The following is a 15,045-nucleotide window of genomic DNA, read 5'->3' as shown; positions in this document are numbered from 1 at the left end:
GATATCATGAGTTCAGTTTTGAACACGTTGGATTTATTGTAAGTCTGATCTCCCTAGATCAGTGATGGCGAACCTTTTGAGCTCGGCGTGCCAGCATTTTGAAAAACCCTAACTTAACTCTGGTGCCGTGTCACATATAGAAATTTTTTTATATCTGCAACCATAGTAAAACAAAGATTTATATTTTTGTTATTTCTTTTATATATTTAAATGCCATTTAACAAAGAAAAATCAACCAAAAAAATGAGTTCACATGTCACCTCTGACACGCTTGTCATAGGTTCGCCATCACTGCCCTAGATCATTCCCATCCATCCCCAAAGAACTCCATGCCCCCTTAAGTATGGACCTCAGGAAAGACAGGTTTCGAAAAGAGAACAATCTAAAGCAACATGAATCCTATATAATAAAAGCCTAATATGCAAATCAACCGAACGGTGGACCCATCCGTCACTATGATGCCACCAGGGGGGAGACACTCAACACAGGAACTGACCCAGCCCCCAGGCCAGCCAAGACAGGTGGCAGTGGGGGCCCACAATTGCCCCGTAGAGGGAAGCAACCAGCGGCAACAGCAGGGGGCAGGGCTGGCGAGCGGGCAGCGCCAGGCCAGCCAAGGAGGGTGCCAGTGGGGACCCCCTGATCGCCCCACAGATTGGCCTTGATGACCCGCCATACCTAGGGACCCTACCCGTGCACCGGGCCTCTAGTTTGAAATAATTGTCTAAGTTATTGTCAGCCTCATAACTTCCCAAATGTCTGCATTTATCAGGAAATATACTCAATTTTTAAGTGCCTAAAAAAGAATCAGCCTAGTTCACAAATTTTCAATGGCATGAAAACCATACAATATCATCTGTTTACAAATAAACCTCATCCTCAAATTTTGCTTATTCAATAGAACCAGTGGCAAAAACAAGTAAGGAATAGACATGTATTTGGGGACAGAGGTTACTAGAGACAGGAGATCCTGGACTGAGCATCTAATACTAGGGCAGATGCTTCAATGCACTCTAGCTTTATGCAATTCCATCTCTTCCAGCATTTCTGACCCTTTAATTGTCTAAACAAGCTCCAACTCTGAACACAGTGGTTCCCGTGGTGATAACTGCAATTATGTCATTTGTAAATGCTATATTACACAGATTAGAAATACTGAGATTCTACTTTAGAGATTCTCAGAAACAGGCAGGGAAAATTCCCAATGAAGGTGCAGTTGTTATTACCTTACTAGAGGCCTGGTGCACAAAATTCATGCATGGGGTGGGGGGGGGGGGGGTCCTCAGCTGGCCTGTGCCCTCTCACAGTCCAGGAGCCCTGTGATCAATCACCCCCAAAGAGGTAGGCCCTGCCCACCTGGCCTGGGCTCCGTGATGGATCACCCCCACAAAGGGAGGCTCCACCCACACGCCATAGCCCACTGGTTGGTGGCCTGGGCCTCCTCTTTGGGTGGTGATCGTGGAGCCCCCTGATTGCTCGATCACCCCACCAACCAGTAGCCTGGGCCTCCCTCTGTAGGGCAATCATGGGGCGATGGCCGGGCCCCTGACCAATCACATCAAACCGGCCTTGGCTGGCCTCGCGCCAGTGGGTGTCATAGCGTAGTCGTCCGTAGGTCGTCTGGACGGTCGTTCTGCTGTTCAGTCGATTTGCATATTACACTTTTATTATTATAGATTCCACAGGCTGACTTGTCTAAGCATTAAGAAAAACACATGTATACAGAGAAACTGTTGTGCTATAAGAATAGAACTAGAGCCCTGGTTCTTTTAGGGAGGTATCAATCTCACCATCTTAAATACCTGGGAAAACATTCTAAAAAACTAAAAGACATGTTGAAATTACCATGGATTCCACTTCTCTACTTTTCTAGGGCCATGAAGAACCCAGACAGTGAAGACTATGCATATTCCTCAGTCAAGATTCTAGTGAAAGCAAGCAGATGGTAAACATGGGATGGGGAGGGTGTCTACCAGCACTAGAGCAATTACTGCAGCTTCTGAAACCCTTCTAGCATACACTTGTATCCTACCTCTCCTTCAAACCAGAGAAAACATGCACACTCACACACTCTAGCATGAGTGGATACTCATTTTGTGGAAGCTGGAACCCTGGAGACACATCTAACCAAGTACCTTACAAATCTGTATAATGGATTGATGGTCAAATTAATTGCACGCTGACTTACATATCATGAACCCAGAGCCAGTAAAAGAAAATCATAACCGAAAAAGTAAAGCTATGCTGGATTCTATACAAAAGCAAAAGTAGCATTATTAAAACAAAACAACATTATCTTACTGGCATCTGGAAGGACTAGCATCATCCTAGATTCTCATAACAACCCCATGAGAGAGGGGTTTTATCACAATTCACAAGTGATAAAACCAAGGCTCAGGGAGGTGCCTAGTAACTTTAATTAAGGCATTTAGCCAGAATTAAATCTTAGAAGTGAATCGAAGTGAATTTCCATAACTGAAATAGAGGCCATTGAACTTAACAAAGCACCTCAGCAGTTTACCTTCAATCTTATTCCTCTGCATTCTAGAAATTATTCAAAATTGTCATATTATAGACTCTTTAGGATGGCCAAATAATGTCTGGACGGAGAAGGTGATTTTACCTCCATTCTCTTGCTTAAGCTGGGACAGGTTGCCCTAATCAGCTTTGGTGCACATGCGCACACAGGCACACATGCTCCCTCTCGGTGCCTCTTAATCACCATGTGCCATGCTCAACAGCTGCACCGATCTGAAGGGAATTGGCAGAAATGTGTGGTGATGTGCTAGCCACCCCCCTGACTGCTCCCAGACTCAAGAGCACATGGATGTTCACTGTCATATCTGATGGCCCCAGAAGACAGGCGAGTGGTTTCAGGTGGTGAGTCAGGAAAAGCAGTCCACATCAGGAATGTTCCAGCCCAGCAGAGCTGAGCGGCATCCTACTCCCCACACGGGCACATAGCATTTATCATTGATACACTGTCACTGTGGGGGACAAAACGAGCTCAGCACAAATAGAAAGCCATCAGCTATGATGCAGAGGAACCAGTAAACGAGGCTTCTCTCACCAAGAAAAGAACCTAATTGCTTAAGAACTGTCACCATATCTGACACTTGGGGTCAGTCCCCTTATCCTGAGACAGAGGACTTTACAAAGGCCTGTCACATGGGTGTTTGAGAGCCAAGCCCCGAGCCACTTGTAGGACCTTTCAGCAGCTGCTGCAATAAACTGTGATTTGTGTTCCCAGGGATGAAAGCGAATGAGGAAGGGCAATCTTCAAAGAAACCAGGTGGATGCCATAACACATGCCACACAACGGGCTGCTCATGAATCAAATATGATATGCGCTGCCACTCCTTTCAATGTGATTTGGGATGAATTTCAATAAAATCCACACGTGTGAAGGAATTCCTTACTTGTCTCTATGCTATTGTTTATGAGCCAGTAAATAAGTGATATGATATCAACTTGGTGAAATAGAGATGTTGGACATTAGATCAGATAACAGGAGACCTAGAAATTGAAAGAGGCTTAAAGCCATCATTCGCACCACACTTCATGAATGAATACAGCATTCTGTCAAGGTTTATACGATGACAAATGAGCCTATGCTCTGCAGGAACCTGAGAAGATTTAATACTCATTTTAGTGAATCCAGTTTGCTTTCTCAAAATTAGCAATGTCACCTTATGCCCAACTTCAAAATCCCTTGCTAAAATTTATCATTCTAGTGACTATGGTATATAATAAAATATAATAAAAGTACATTTATTATACACTATTTGGGCACTAGTTTAAACCAACAGTTTAAAAAATCTACATTTTAGGTAAAAAATGTTAATATGGCTTCAATGTGCTAAGGCCATTCATATAGTGAAAATGACCTAACCTTTCTGAAGATACAATAAAAACTCACCCAAAACATGACCTAGTCTGCAAGAATCCCCAATGAATCCAGGTAAGAAAAAGACCATCATAGTCCTTCCCTGAACAGATATCCCTCCATCATCAAAGGGACAATCCCATTCATTTCCTGTGTTTATACAGGGCACAAAAAACTAACTGCACAAGACACTTAGGGTGGGAAGGTCAGGAAAAATAAGGGGAACTCAGAAGCTCATTACTAGCTCCCCAGAATGGCAAGTTCTGCAGCTGGTCCTAAAATATTATGCTCTAAGAACACAAGGAAATGCACTCTTCAGGCCTCTGAGCTGCTGCGCTAGACTAGAAAGTCAATGTGCTCCCCAAAAGGCTCCACAGGACACCACGTGCTCACTCCCTGCTCACGGATGCATTCTCCTACTCCAGCAGAGCCCCGCTTCTCCCAGACAGCCAGCCTATCCCTGTGAAGTAGGGGAGGCAGGAAACAGGGCTAGCCTTCCCTCACTACAAATCCACAGCACCAGCTTTCAAAGGAGGTGGCTGGAGAGAACAGAGCCAAGTGATGGAGCTCAGGGCAATATGCAATTATTACACAGGAATTGAGCCTGAACCTTGGAAAGAACGTGTCGTGAGACTTTTGGCAATCACACTTTGGTCAGGGCCCCAATTTTAAACTTCTCCCAAGGGATACCACTTCCTGATACAAAGGCATGCCCCTCTACATATCAGAGCAATTCCGCTAGACTTGATGGAGAAGTGTCATCTGCTGGTCTCTGAGTTTCCATCACAAGGGCCCAGCTTAAAATAATCCCCAACCACTGGCAAATACGTTTGTCATCACTTACCTTCTTCCCAATAAGCTTCTTTCGAAGAAATTCCCGGGCTTCAAACATGTAGGGAATGTCATACAAAGGACGTAGTTTCTTGTTCTTATCCTAAAAGCAAAATAAAATAGCACATCAGGAATGAAAAGAACACACACAAAATAACCCAAAACACAAATGAACATGGCCAATGGCACAAGATACTAGGATGCAGTGAAATATGCTCCCTACTTCTTAGTATCACAAATATTAAATAATTGCTAGATACATAGCAAATGGTTACTTTGTTTGAAATGCTTTAAAGGGAATAAGATTACCTTTTTCATGCAATAGGCTGATAAGCAAGCAATGGAATGTTCCTAATTACTCAAGCTAGAAACAACCTAATAATAGTTCAATCAACAGGGAAATACCAACATAAACTATGATATAGAAGAAGCTCAGTAAGTGTTAGGACCCTTCAAATATTTATAGATACACTATAAATCAAATTCTACGATTCCACAAGCCTTTATTAAGCATCTACCAACTATTAGTCCCATACAACACACTCTGTAGTTATAATCATGGACTCAAAATTCTTGTAACCTAAAATAATAGAAGAAAGCCTACAGATATGAAATAGCAACAAAAATCAGTTTTGAATAAGTGCTCAATTATATGATACTAGAAGCCTGGTGCATGAAAATTCATGCACTGGGGGGGCAGGAGAGTCCCCTCAGCCCAGCCTGCCCCCTCTCACAGTTCGGGAGCCCTCAGGGGATATCCTACTGACAGCTTAGGCCCACTCCCCATGAAGAGCGGGCCTAAACCACAGTCTGGCCTCCCTCTGTGGGAGGCGACCGGACAATCAGGGAAGGCACCACCCCCATCACGCCACTGTTGCTGCCACTGCCAGCTACTGCAGCTGCCACTGAGGCTTTGTCCAGAAGACGTCTGGTCTAATTAGCATATTACCCTTTTATTAGTATAGATAAACTAGGGACTAAGTGCTACAAAAATTCAGGTCAGTGGAAAGAAGTAATCTGGAAAGGTTTCATGGACAAGGTGGGATTTCATGTGAGTTTGCAGAATAGGAAAAAACTAGGAAGAAAATTCAAATTAAAAACAAAAACAGAACAGCCCTAGCCAGTTCAGCTCAGTAGGTAGAGTGTCAGCCAGTGGACTGAAGGGTCTCAGGTTCATTTCTGGTCAAGGGCACGTACATTGGTTGTAGGCTTAATCCCTGGTGAGGGCCCCACTCTCTCTCTCTCTCTTAAAAAAAAAAAAAGAAGAAGAAGAAGAAGAAAGAAAAAGAAAAGCAAACCTCAGGTGAGGATTAAAAAAACAAGCAAACAAAAAACAATACAAAAAAAAGGAAGAGAGACAAAAATAAATAGATAGTATTCCAACATATACACAAAAATCTAAATATGCTATTACTTCATCTCACAGGCCCCAGACTTCTCCAAAAATAGGTAACAGCTCTACACAGTGTAACTATCAGAATATGAAAGAGAGTTAAACCAGCAAATCTCAACCTATGGGTCGCGACCCCTTTGGCGGTTGAACGAACCTTTCACAGGAGTCGCCTAAGACCATCCTGCATATCAGATATTTACATTACAATTCGTAACAGTAGCAACATTACAGTTTACGAAGTAGCAACGAAAATAATTTTATGGTTGGGTCACAACATGAGGAACTATATTTAAAGGGCCAGAAGGTTGAGAACCACTGGTCTAAACAAAGATGAAAGAACTGGAAATGGATAGGAGTTTAAGAGATATGAGAACCATTTTTTAGGAAATGAATAAACAGAAATTAACTACAAAATAGATAGAGGGAATAAAAGAGGAAGAATCCAATATTTTGAGTCATGACAATAGGCATTTGAAGTCAATAGGAATTTGTCTTTAAAAATAAGAGTGAGAACGGTTAGAGCATGTGTTGAGAAGTTGAAAGATGTTGACTAGGTCAGTTGGTGTAATTACTGTATTGGCTCTCCCCCACTAGGCTCCTAAATTCCATGAAAACAGAGGCCCTATCCATTTCTGCTATTCCCTGTGACCCCAGAGCCAAGTACACTACCTCCCTCATAGTATCTATCTATATAAAAGCCTAAGCGACCGTCCAACTATTATACCAGTAGCTATGACGTGCAGTGACCACCTGGGGGCAGACACTCCAACCAGTAGCTATGACACACACTGTCCACCAGGGGACGACGCTCAACACAGGAGCTGCCGAGCTGCGGTGACTTGGCAGCTGCGGTTCTCAGGTGACGCACCTGGAACCAGAGAGGAGGGAGCCTAATTCTGGGGGTGCATCACCTGAGAATCACCCCCTCGCAATCCAGAACCCCTTGGGGGATGTTGGAGAGCCGGTTTCAGCCAGATCTCTGCAAGCCAGGCCAAGGAACCCCACTGGTGCATGAATCCGTGCACAGGCCTCTAGTATACTCATAAATAGCTGTACAAATTTGTGAACCCCAAGGACACAGGTAATAATTGAAAAAATTTCACAAAACACAGAAAGGAGAAAATCAAGTACTAATTCCTAACCTAGATGCAGGCTGCTGCTTTCCCCCATGCTGTATGGTGAGTCCACCCAGCCGCGCCTTTGCCATCTAACAAAACAAGATTATCTCTGTACAACCCATTCTATATTCATAAAGTATTTAAATTGTTTTCTTAAATAGCCAACGATTCCCAAACAATTCATCTTTCTCATTCTAATACCCTATAAAAACTAGTCCTAATAAAAATATTGAGATCAAAGGAATCAAAATAAATGTTTCCCCCAAGATCCGAACTATTCCTCGGAGTCCAAGATATATCATTTAAACATTTCAATTCATGGGTATCACCAAAAAGTATCTTATCAGAATGTAGACAATTCTTTGAGTTTGAGCTTAACATTCATCATCATCCAATTGTCTCCTATTTCTGGTTTAAAAAACAACAACAATAACAACAAAACGGCAGCAGCAGCATTTCAATGCCCCTTTAGGAAGTTAGCATGCCTTCAAAATGAAGCTGTCTCTATTCCTTCTCCCAAATGATGTGTGTAAGCCCACATACTCTACCCAGAAACAACTGGAATAGCCAAACACTGACCAAGGTCCTTGGGTATCATAGTCATTGACTAATAAGTAAGGTATGACCCTAATTATGAAGATCTTTACTAATATAACACTTGGGTTTTCCTACAGAAATTAATAAGGACAATGGGACAGATGAGAGTTGCCTGGCTAGAGGGATTGCTGTGTGACACAAGCACAGATGTATAGGATTACGGGTATTTTTATAAACATGGGTCACTACTGAGGAGCTAAGTATGATACATAAACCATAAAACAGAGCTTAGGATGACACTCTATGCTATAGTAAGAATGCTTGCTAGACAGAAGATGTTAGGCACCGGTAATGAATGGGATTTTTAATAAACACAAAATCAAAGGTTATCAGAATCAGCCCTCAGAAATAAAGAAGTGCCAATGTACTCCTATTCACCAAGCAATAGAGGACAATTTATTTACAGAGTAGTTGTGTGATTACACTAGCCTAAGTGAATATTTTTAAAAAATAAATCCAACAAAATATCGACATTTACTTTATGTAGCCTTGACTGCCACAGAATCTGAGTATCCGAAACCTTATCCTACTTATTCTGAAACACCAGCAGTACATGAAAGGTAAGAAACGCAGTCCTAACAAGAATCCAAATGCAGATTGTGGGATGAGGTACATGAAATGTGTGAAAATGGCTGTCTGAACAAGAATCCTTCCCTTAAGACACTCCACAGGACTGGGCCAAGCCAAAATACCCTCAAAAGAATGCAAGAAAACAAATAGTACACCAACAAGCATCCCAATGAAAGACAGAGCAACGCTGGAGTCCAATCACATGCCTCCCGTGAAGCTAGGAAAGAGCTAATAGCACAAACTGAAAACAAGACATCACAAGTGAAAACAGAATGATCTCATTACTCTAACCCTTCAGAGCTAGCGGCTATTGGCATCTGCAAACACCTTACAAGAGAGATATTAGAAGTCCCTAAGAAACTATAAAATAAAAGCAATTCCTCCAAATAAAAGCATTTAAAATCTCTAAGAGGCAACTGAAGTAGGGAATGCATTCTGGGGGGGGGAAAAACACCACAGGACTTAGCTAAATCTTGCCTGCTAAAAAGAAATGTCTAGTTTAGATTCTAATTTACATGAGAATATTTTTAAAAAATAAAAATAGAAAAGAATGTTTGCTTTATCTGGTGGACGGACAACACACAAACCAGTCTGTGCTGTAATCACTGTACATTCTGAGAAATGACACTGTATATGTAGGCCCTGCAATGACTCACGTTAGAGATAACTTCAGTCTTCCGTAGCTCTCAGGGTTTGGAGGCCCAATGCCCATATCCAGAATCTAAAGACAGGCTAGGCATTTTTATAGGAAAATTATTTTTGGCTGGTTTCCTAAATGAGAACAATGGTCAATGCTCGTTTGGAGGGAATGGAAGGAACCTCCAATCAAGGCCTTACTCTCAACCCCCATTCAGGCCTAATTTTTTTCTAGCCCATGCAGTATCCAAAAGAACTGTATATAAATAATCTAATGACCTTGGGATACTACGAGGTTCCTTAAGCAAGGCTCAATAAACACAAACTACTATGAAAAAAGGAAATGGATAAATGTGGCTCCACTAAAATGTAAAAAATTCTTTACTGAAAAAACACATCATGAATAAAGTGACAGGTTAAAATGCAGACTCTTAGTAGCTGGTAAGTGAAATGCATGAAGAAATGGCAGAGCAGAGTGAGAGGGAATGGGTGCAGGGCCACGGTTGTAATCAGCTTGGTGAGGCTTACCCTGATCACATTACTCAACAGAGGCATGAGATGTAATCATCTGGAAAAAGGCAGAAAGAACAACCAATGAAAGGCCTTGAGTTGGGAGCATGCCTGGTGAGTTCTGGGGCTACAGAGGGACAGCTGAAGAAGAAAAATCACAGGTCTGACTTAACATCTGAAAGACTACACTGGCCACTGCATGAGAATTGACATTGTAGCAAAGGGAGACCAATTATGAGATTATGACAATAATCTGGGAAGGAAATGAGGTAGCAGTGAGGGAAATGGATATCAGAACCTGGATATATTTCGAACATAGACAGACAGAATGTAACCTGTGAGAGAAAGGGAGGAGTCAAGAGTGTTTGTTCTGAGCAAATGGAAAGGGCGGGGTGGGGGCGGTGGCATCAAATGAGATGGGAAGGACCACAGGCAGAGTAGATCAGAGAAAGTGGAGTAAGATCGGCAGTGCAGTAACGGACATTCTAACCTTCCAAGTGAAGATGTTGGGCAGGCATTGGATATGCAACCATAGGGTTTAGAAGAAAGGCCTGAACTGGTGATATACCGTTCATTTGGGAGTTGTTAGCATATAAGTGGTATTTTAAAAGCTAAGAGATTGAGTCCTGGGGCATGATAACATTAAGAGGTAAAGAATAAGGTAAGAAATCTGCAAAAGGAGACTGACAAAGAGCAACAGTGAGCTGAGTAGGACGAAATGACCAGAGTGTGTTATGTCCTAGAAGCCAAGGAAAGGAAGAGAATTCAGGAGGGAATGAATTACTATGGCAAATGCAGCAAGGCAAATGAGATGAGCACTAAGATTTGCATGTTGGATTAAGCTAAAGGCAGGTAACTTGACAAGAATAATTCTGGTGGAGCAGCAGGGGCAAAAACTTAATTAGAATTAAAAGTAGGAATGAGAAGAGAAGAACTGGAGAGAGCAAGTACATGCAACACTTTTGGAAATTGTGCCACAAAGGAGTACGAAGGGATTATGGGGCAGCTGGCAAAGGAAACAGGTTGAAGAGAAGGTGCTTTTGTTTTTTATTTTAGATGGAGAAATAACAGGCAATGGTCCAGGAAAGAGCAAATAAGTGATAAAGTAGGGCAGAAAAGTGCTAAAGCAAGGAGAGAACTGGCCTACATAGGAGTACCAATCGTTCATATTTAGGTGTGTGGATGCAGATACTGTTAGGTGTGTAGATGTAGGAGTGAGTCGCTGAAGTTCTCTTCTGATTACTTCAATTTACTCAGTAAAGAAAGGAAGAACTAGAAAAAAGAGAAACAATCCAATAGATCAGTGGTTCTCAACCTTCCTAATGCCTCGACCCTTTAATACAGTTCCTCATGTTGTGGTGACCCCCAACCATAAGATTATTTTCGTTGCTACTTCATAACTGTAATTTTGCTACTGTTATGAATCGTCATGTAAATATCTGATTGCAGGATGTATTTTCATTGTTACAAACTGAACATAATTAAAGCATAGTGATTAATCACAAAAACAATATGTAATTATATATGTGTTTTCCGATGGTCTTAGGCGACCCCGCCAAAGGGGTCACGACCCACAGGTTGAGAACTGCCGCAATAGAAGAATTGGTAAAAGGTATGAACTGGCATGTCACAAAAGAACTCCAACTGGACATTGCATAAGACAAAAACGTATAACTTCATTAACAATTAGGAAAGGCACATTGAGATACACCACAATATCCATTATATTTGCAAACATTTTTAAGGTGAGAATGTAGAATAATAGGAGTGCCCTTTAACCACTGATGAGATTACAAAATGATTCAATTACTGTGGCATCTTGCCATGGAGCTACTTGCATCATTTGTGAAAGTTAAGATCTGCACACCTCGAATTAAGAAATTCTACTTACAGGTAGACTTATACCCCCAAAAAGTCTCACATGTGCAGAAAAGTCTAGCAGTGTTCATGTTAACACTGTTTACAGTAAAGACCCAGAGTAGAATACCACAGAGCAGTTAAGCTGAATTAGAGCAACACAACAAATAAACACATCTGAAAAAAAATAGAAAAAAACAAGTTATAGAATGATATAGTAAAAGTCCATTTAAATACAGACTAAAAACAGTCACAGAGCTAAATAAGCAGCAAGAAGACAACCATGTTGGAATATAGAATGAACGGTAATGGTTAATGATGTACCATGGGCAGTGGAAGGAAGAAAAGGAAAGCTAAAATAATGGGGTTGAGGATGAGTACACAGGGGCTTTCAACTCGAACTGTACTGTTTTATCTCTTTGAAAGAAGAGGATCTGAAGCAAATGTGGTATAACATCAAGGTTGAAAAGAAAATGTTTGTTATTATATAACATTGAATAAACAAAAAATGTTTAGGGATAGAAAACCCCAAACTTTGGGCAACTTTTTAAATTTTAAAATGCTCCTCTGCAACAGAATAACTGGCCATCTATTGATTTCAGAGAGGAAGGGGGAGGGAGAGAGAGCTAGAAACATCAATGATGAGAGAGAATCATTGATCTGCTGCCTCCTGCACGCCCCCTGCTGAGGATCAAGCCCGTAACCCAAACATGTGCCCTGACCAGGAATTGACCTTGAATTCCTGGTTCATAGGTCAATGCTCAACCACTGAACCACACCAGCCGGGTGTAACTGGCCATTCTTTTCCTCATAAAAAATGCATTAGATTCCTTTTTACCTAAAAAAAAAAAAGTTTGTACATAGATGTATGCTTCCATGAGGCAGAGGGAATAATTTGTCTACAAACGTTCTCTCAAATAACCAGGGTCAAAAACAAGTTTGATTTTTGTTTTCAAAAGAGCTTGAACTGTAACATATTAAAGTAGCTGCACGTAATCTATGAAGATCTTAAAACTGACTGTTGAATTAAAATAAGAGCAGACGTGATCAGATTAAATGGAGAAAATTTCAAACAGTAAATAATGGGCCAGTCCCAGTTGCCCTACCATACATGCCATTTTAATAAACAAAGGCTGTGATTTCCATTTGAATTATAGACTTAAAAATAGGAACATTACTACATGCCCTGTGAATATTTACAATCAAGGACCTTTCAATTCCCTTGGCAGCCAGGAGACAGAATCCACAAAAGGTAGGTGGATAACTTAGAAAGTTATCACCAGCAGCTGGGAAAAGGTTCAAAATCATAACCACCTTGGCCAAATGAAGATACCTAGCACCTCTATACTTAAAGGACCATACAAAGAAGATTCATATATCCAAACATTTTCAACGGAATTGTTTATTTCCGGATTAACTCTATTTCATTCTCCCAACAAATAAACCTCTTAAAGGTTAAGAGGGTCTATTAAAGAACGAGGTCTAGGTATGTCACAAATTCATAACAATTTAATACAATTCAATCTTACCTCCAGAGAGCAAAGAAGAAATTGTAAATAATAAAAACTGAAATAAATTTAAGACATCAAGCCGAAACCGGTTTGGCTCAGTGGATAGAGCGTCGGCCTGCAGACGGAAAGGTCCGAGGTTCGATTCCGGTCAAGGGCATGTACCTGGGTTGCGGGCACATCCCCAGTAGGAGATGTGCAGGAGGCAGCTGATCGATGTTTCTCTCTCATCGATATTTCTAACTCTCTATCTCTCTCCCTTCCTCTCTAAAAAAATCAACAAAATATATTTTTTAAAAAATTAAGACATCAAATTAAATAAACATTAAAATGTGCTTATAAAATTTCACAGGTGTGCCCGGCCAGTGTAGCTCAGTAGTTGAGCATTGGCCTATGAACCAGGAGGTCACTGTTCGATTCCCAATCAGGGCACTTGCCCAAGTTGCCAGCTCAATCCCCAGTGTGGGGCATGCAGGAAGCAGCAGATCAGTGATTCTCTCTCATCAATGATGTGCCTATCTCTCTCTCCTTCTACCTTCCTCTCTGAATCAATAAAAATGTATTTTTTTAAAATTCAATGGGTCTGAGAATGGAAGGGGGTTGAACTTTCAACTCCACGATTATGCCAGATACCAGACCCCTGAAGTGCGTTTCACTGCCTTTATAAGACCCTCAAATTTCCAGATTTTCCTGACAAACCAATTTGATCTTGCTGATCCCATGTTTAAGGATCTAATAAAACATGTGAAAACACTGGAATTTAAGGTATTATAATAATAATTGCTATTGTTGGGTAGGGTCCAAGCTGAAAGAGTTTTAGAAAATGACAGAAGCAGAAGGTCATTGTGACCTTCCTCCTACCTTCTCCCCTGCAATACGTCATATAATAACCCTCTTGTGAGAGGTGCCCTCCCTATACCTACAGAAAAGGACCAGTCTTATTTCCAAAGATTAAGGAACACCATGAAGAATCCAAACCGACAGGCCTTGTTAAGTTTCCCCAAGTTTACTACATTCCCCTTACACTCTTTAACCTATCTTATTTCTACAGGCCTGCCTACACTTTGTCAGACCTAGCATAAAATACTCAGGTCTGTTTCTTCCAGTCTCCATTTCCTAATGGAGGTTCCTATATCACAGAAAACTTATATGAAATACATATGTATGTTTTCCTCTTAGTCATCTTTGTCAGTTTAGTTTTCAGACCCAGACGGGGACTCTATGAGGCGAGGAAAACTTTCCTCTCCTACAATAACAACCCTTTCAAAGTAGGCTTAATCAGACAGCAATCCTCCCTGAGTGATCCCCTTCTACAACAAGGGGAGTGAGGCTTAAAGGCTAAGCGACAGGCCTTGTGTCAGGCGACAAGTAATGGCAGAGCAAGGATCTGATCGCAGCTCTCCCAGAGGCTGAGGCTCCTGGCCGGTGAGCCGACACTGTACTCACTCTCTTGCTGCCAGGAGGCAATCAGCCCCTGCCAGTGGTTGTCAGGTTGTCGTGTGCCTACGGATCACCTGGGAGCGTGTAAACATGCAGCCTGCCAGGCTCACACCAGTTATTCTGACTCAGGAGAGAGCTGGTGTGATTTCCTCAGTTCTGTATTTCTAACAAGTAGCAAGGAGAGCTGTGGGCCACCCGTTGAGAAATGCTGCTGAGCACCATTTCAGCACCTGGCCCCACTTAAACCAACAGAAATAAAAGGGAGTTCAAAGGTTTAAAAAGTCAGAAAGCAGTAACGAGGAGCTTGATTAATGCCTAAATGGTTAAATAAAAAACAAAAAATAAACAAGTAACAACTAGGGAATGCAGGCTTATCTCTGCATAGGTAGCGGGGGCGGGCAGCAGTTCCAATCCTCCCTGAACTTCTATTACAGAGAAGACAACTTGAAACATTCAAGAACAAGATTTCCAAATATTCCTTAGGTCCAACCACAGGAAGACAATGTGGAATCTGAGAATCAAGAGAGAAAATCAACCCGCCCGTGCCAGGGCACAGCAGAAGGCATATCCTCTCTGCCGCCCACGGGCATCCAGTGCTCTAGGCCAGCGATTTTCAACCTTTTCATCTCATGGCACACATAAAGCTAATTACTAAAATTCTGTGGCACCCCAAAAAATATATTTTCTTGCCAATCTGAC

At 41.7% G+C, this 15,045-nt stretch overlaps 1 protein-coding gene across 1 annotated transcript in view; it reads right to left on the bottom strand.

Annotated features, from left to right (window-relative positions):
* Nucleotides 1–15,045, bottom strand: part of SND1 (staphylococcal nuclease and tudor domain containing 1) — a 447,431-nt gene that overhangs the window by 281,709 nt on the left and 150,677 nt on the right. Inside the window, exon 11 of the mRNA XM_070423847.1 lies at nucleotides 4,731–4,820. Within this exon, the coding sequence (XP_070279948.1) occupies nucleotides 4,731–4,820 (90 nt within the window). The remainder of the gene's footprint in view (nucleotides 1–4,730; nucleotides 4,821–15,045) is intronic.

The sequence above is a fragment of the Myotis yumanensis genome, unplaced genomic scaffold (genome assembly GCF_028538775.1).
Source record: "Myotis yumanensis isolate MYYU_CA2020_CCGP unplaced genomic scaffold, mMyoYum1.0.hap1 SCAF_9, whole genome shotgun sequence".
NCBI lineage: Eukaryota > Metazoa > Chordata > Mammalia > Chiroptera > Vespertilionidae > Myotis > Myotis yumanensis.
The sequence above is the reverse complement of the archived record's forward strand: the minus strand, read 5'-3'. Positions and strand labels throughout refer to the sequence as shown.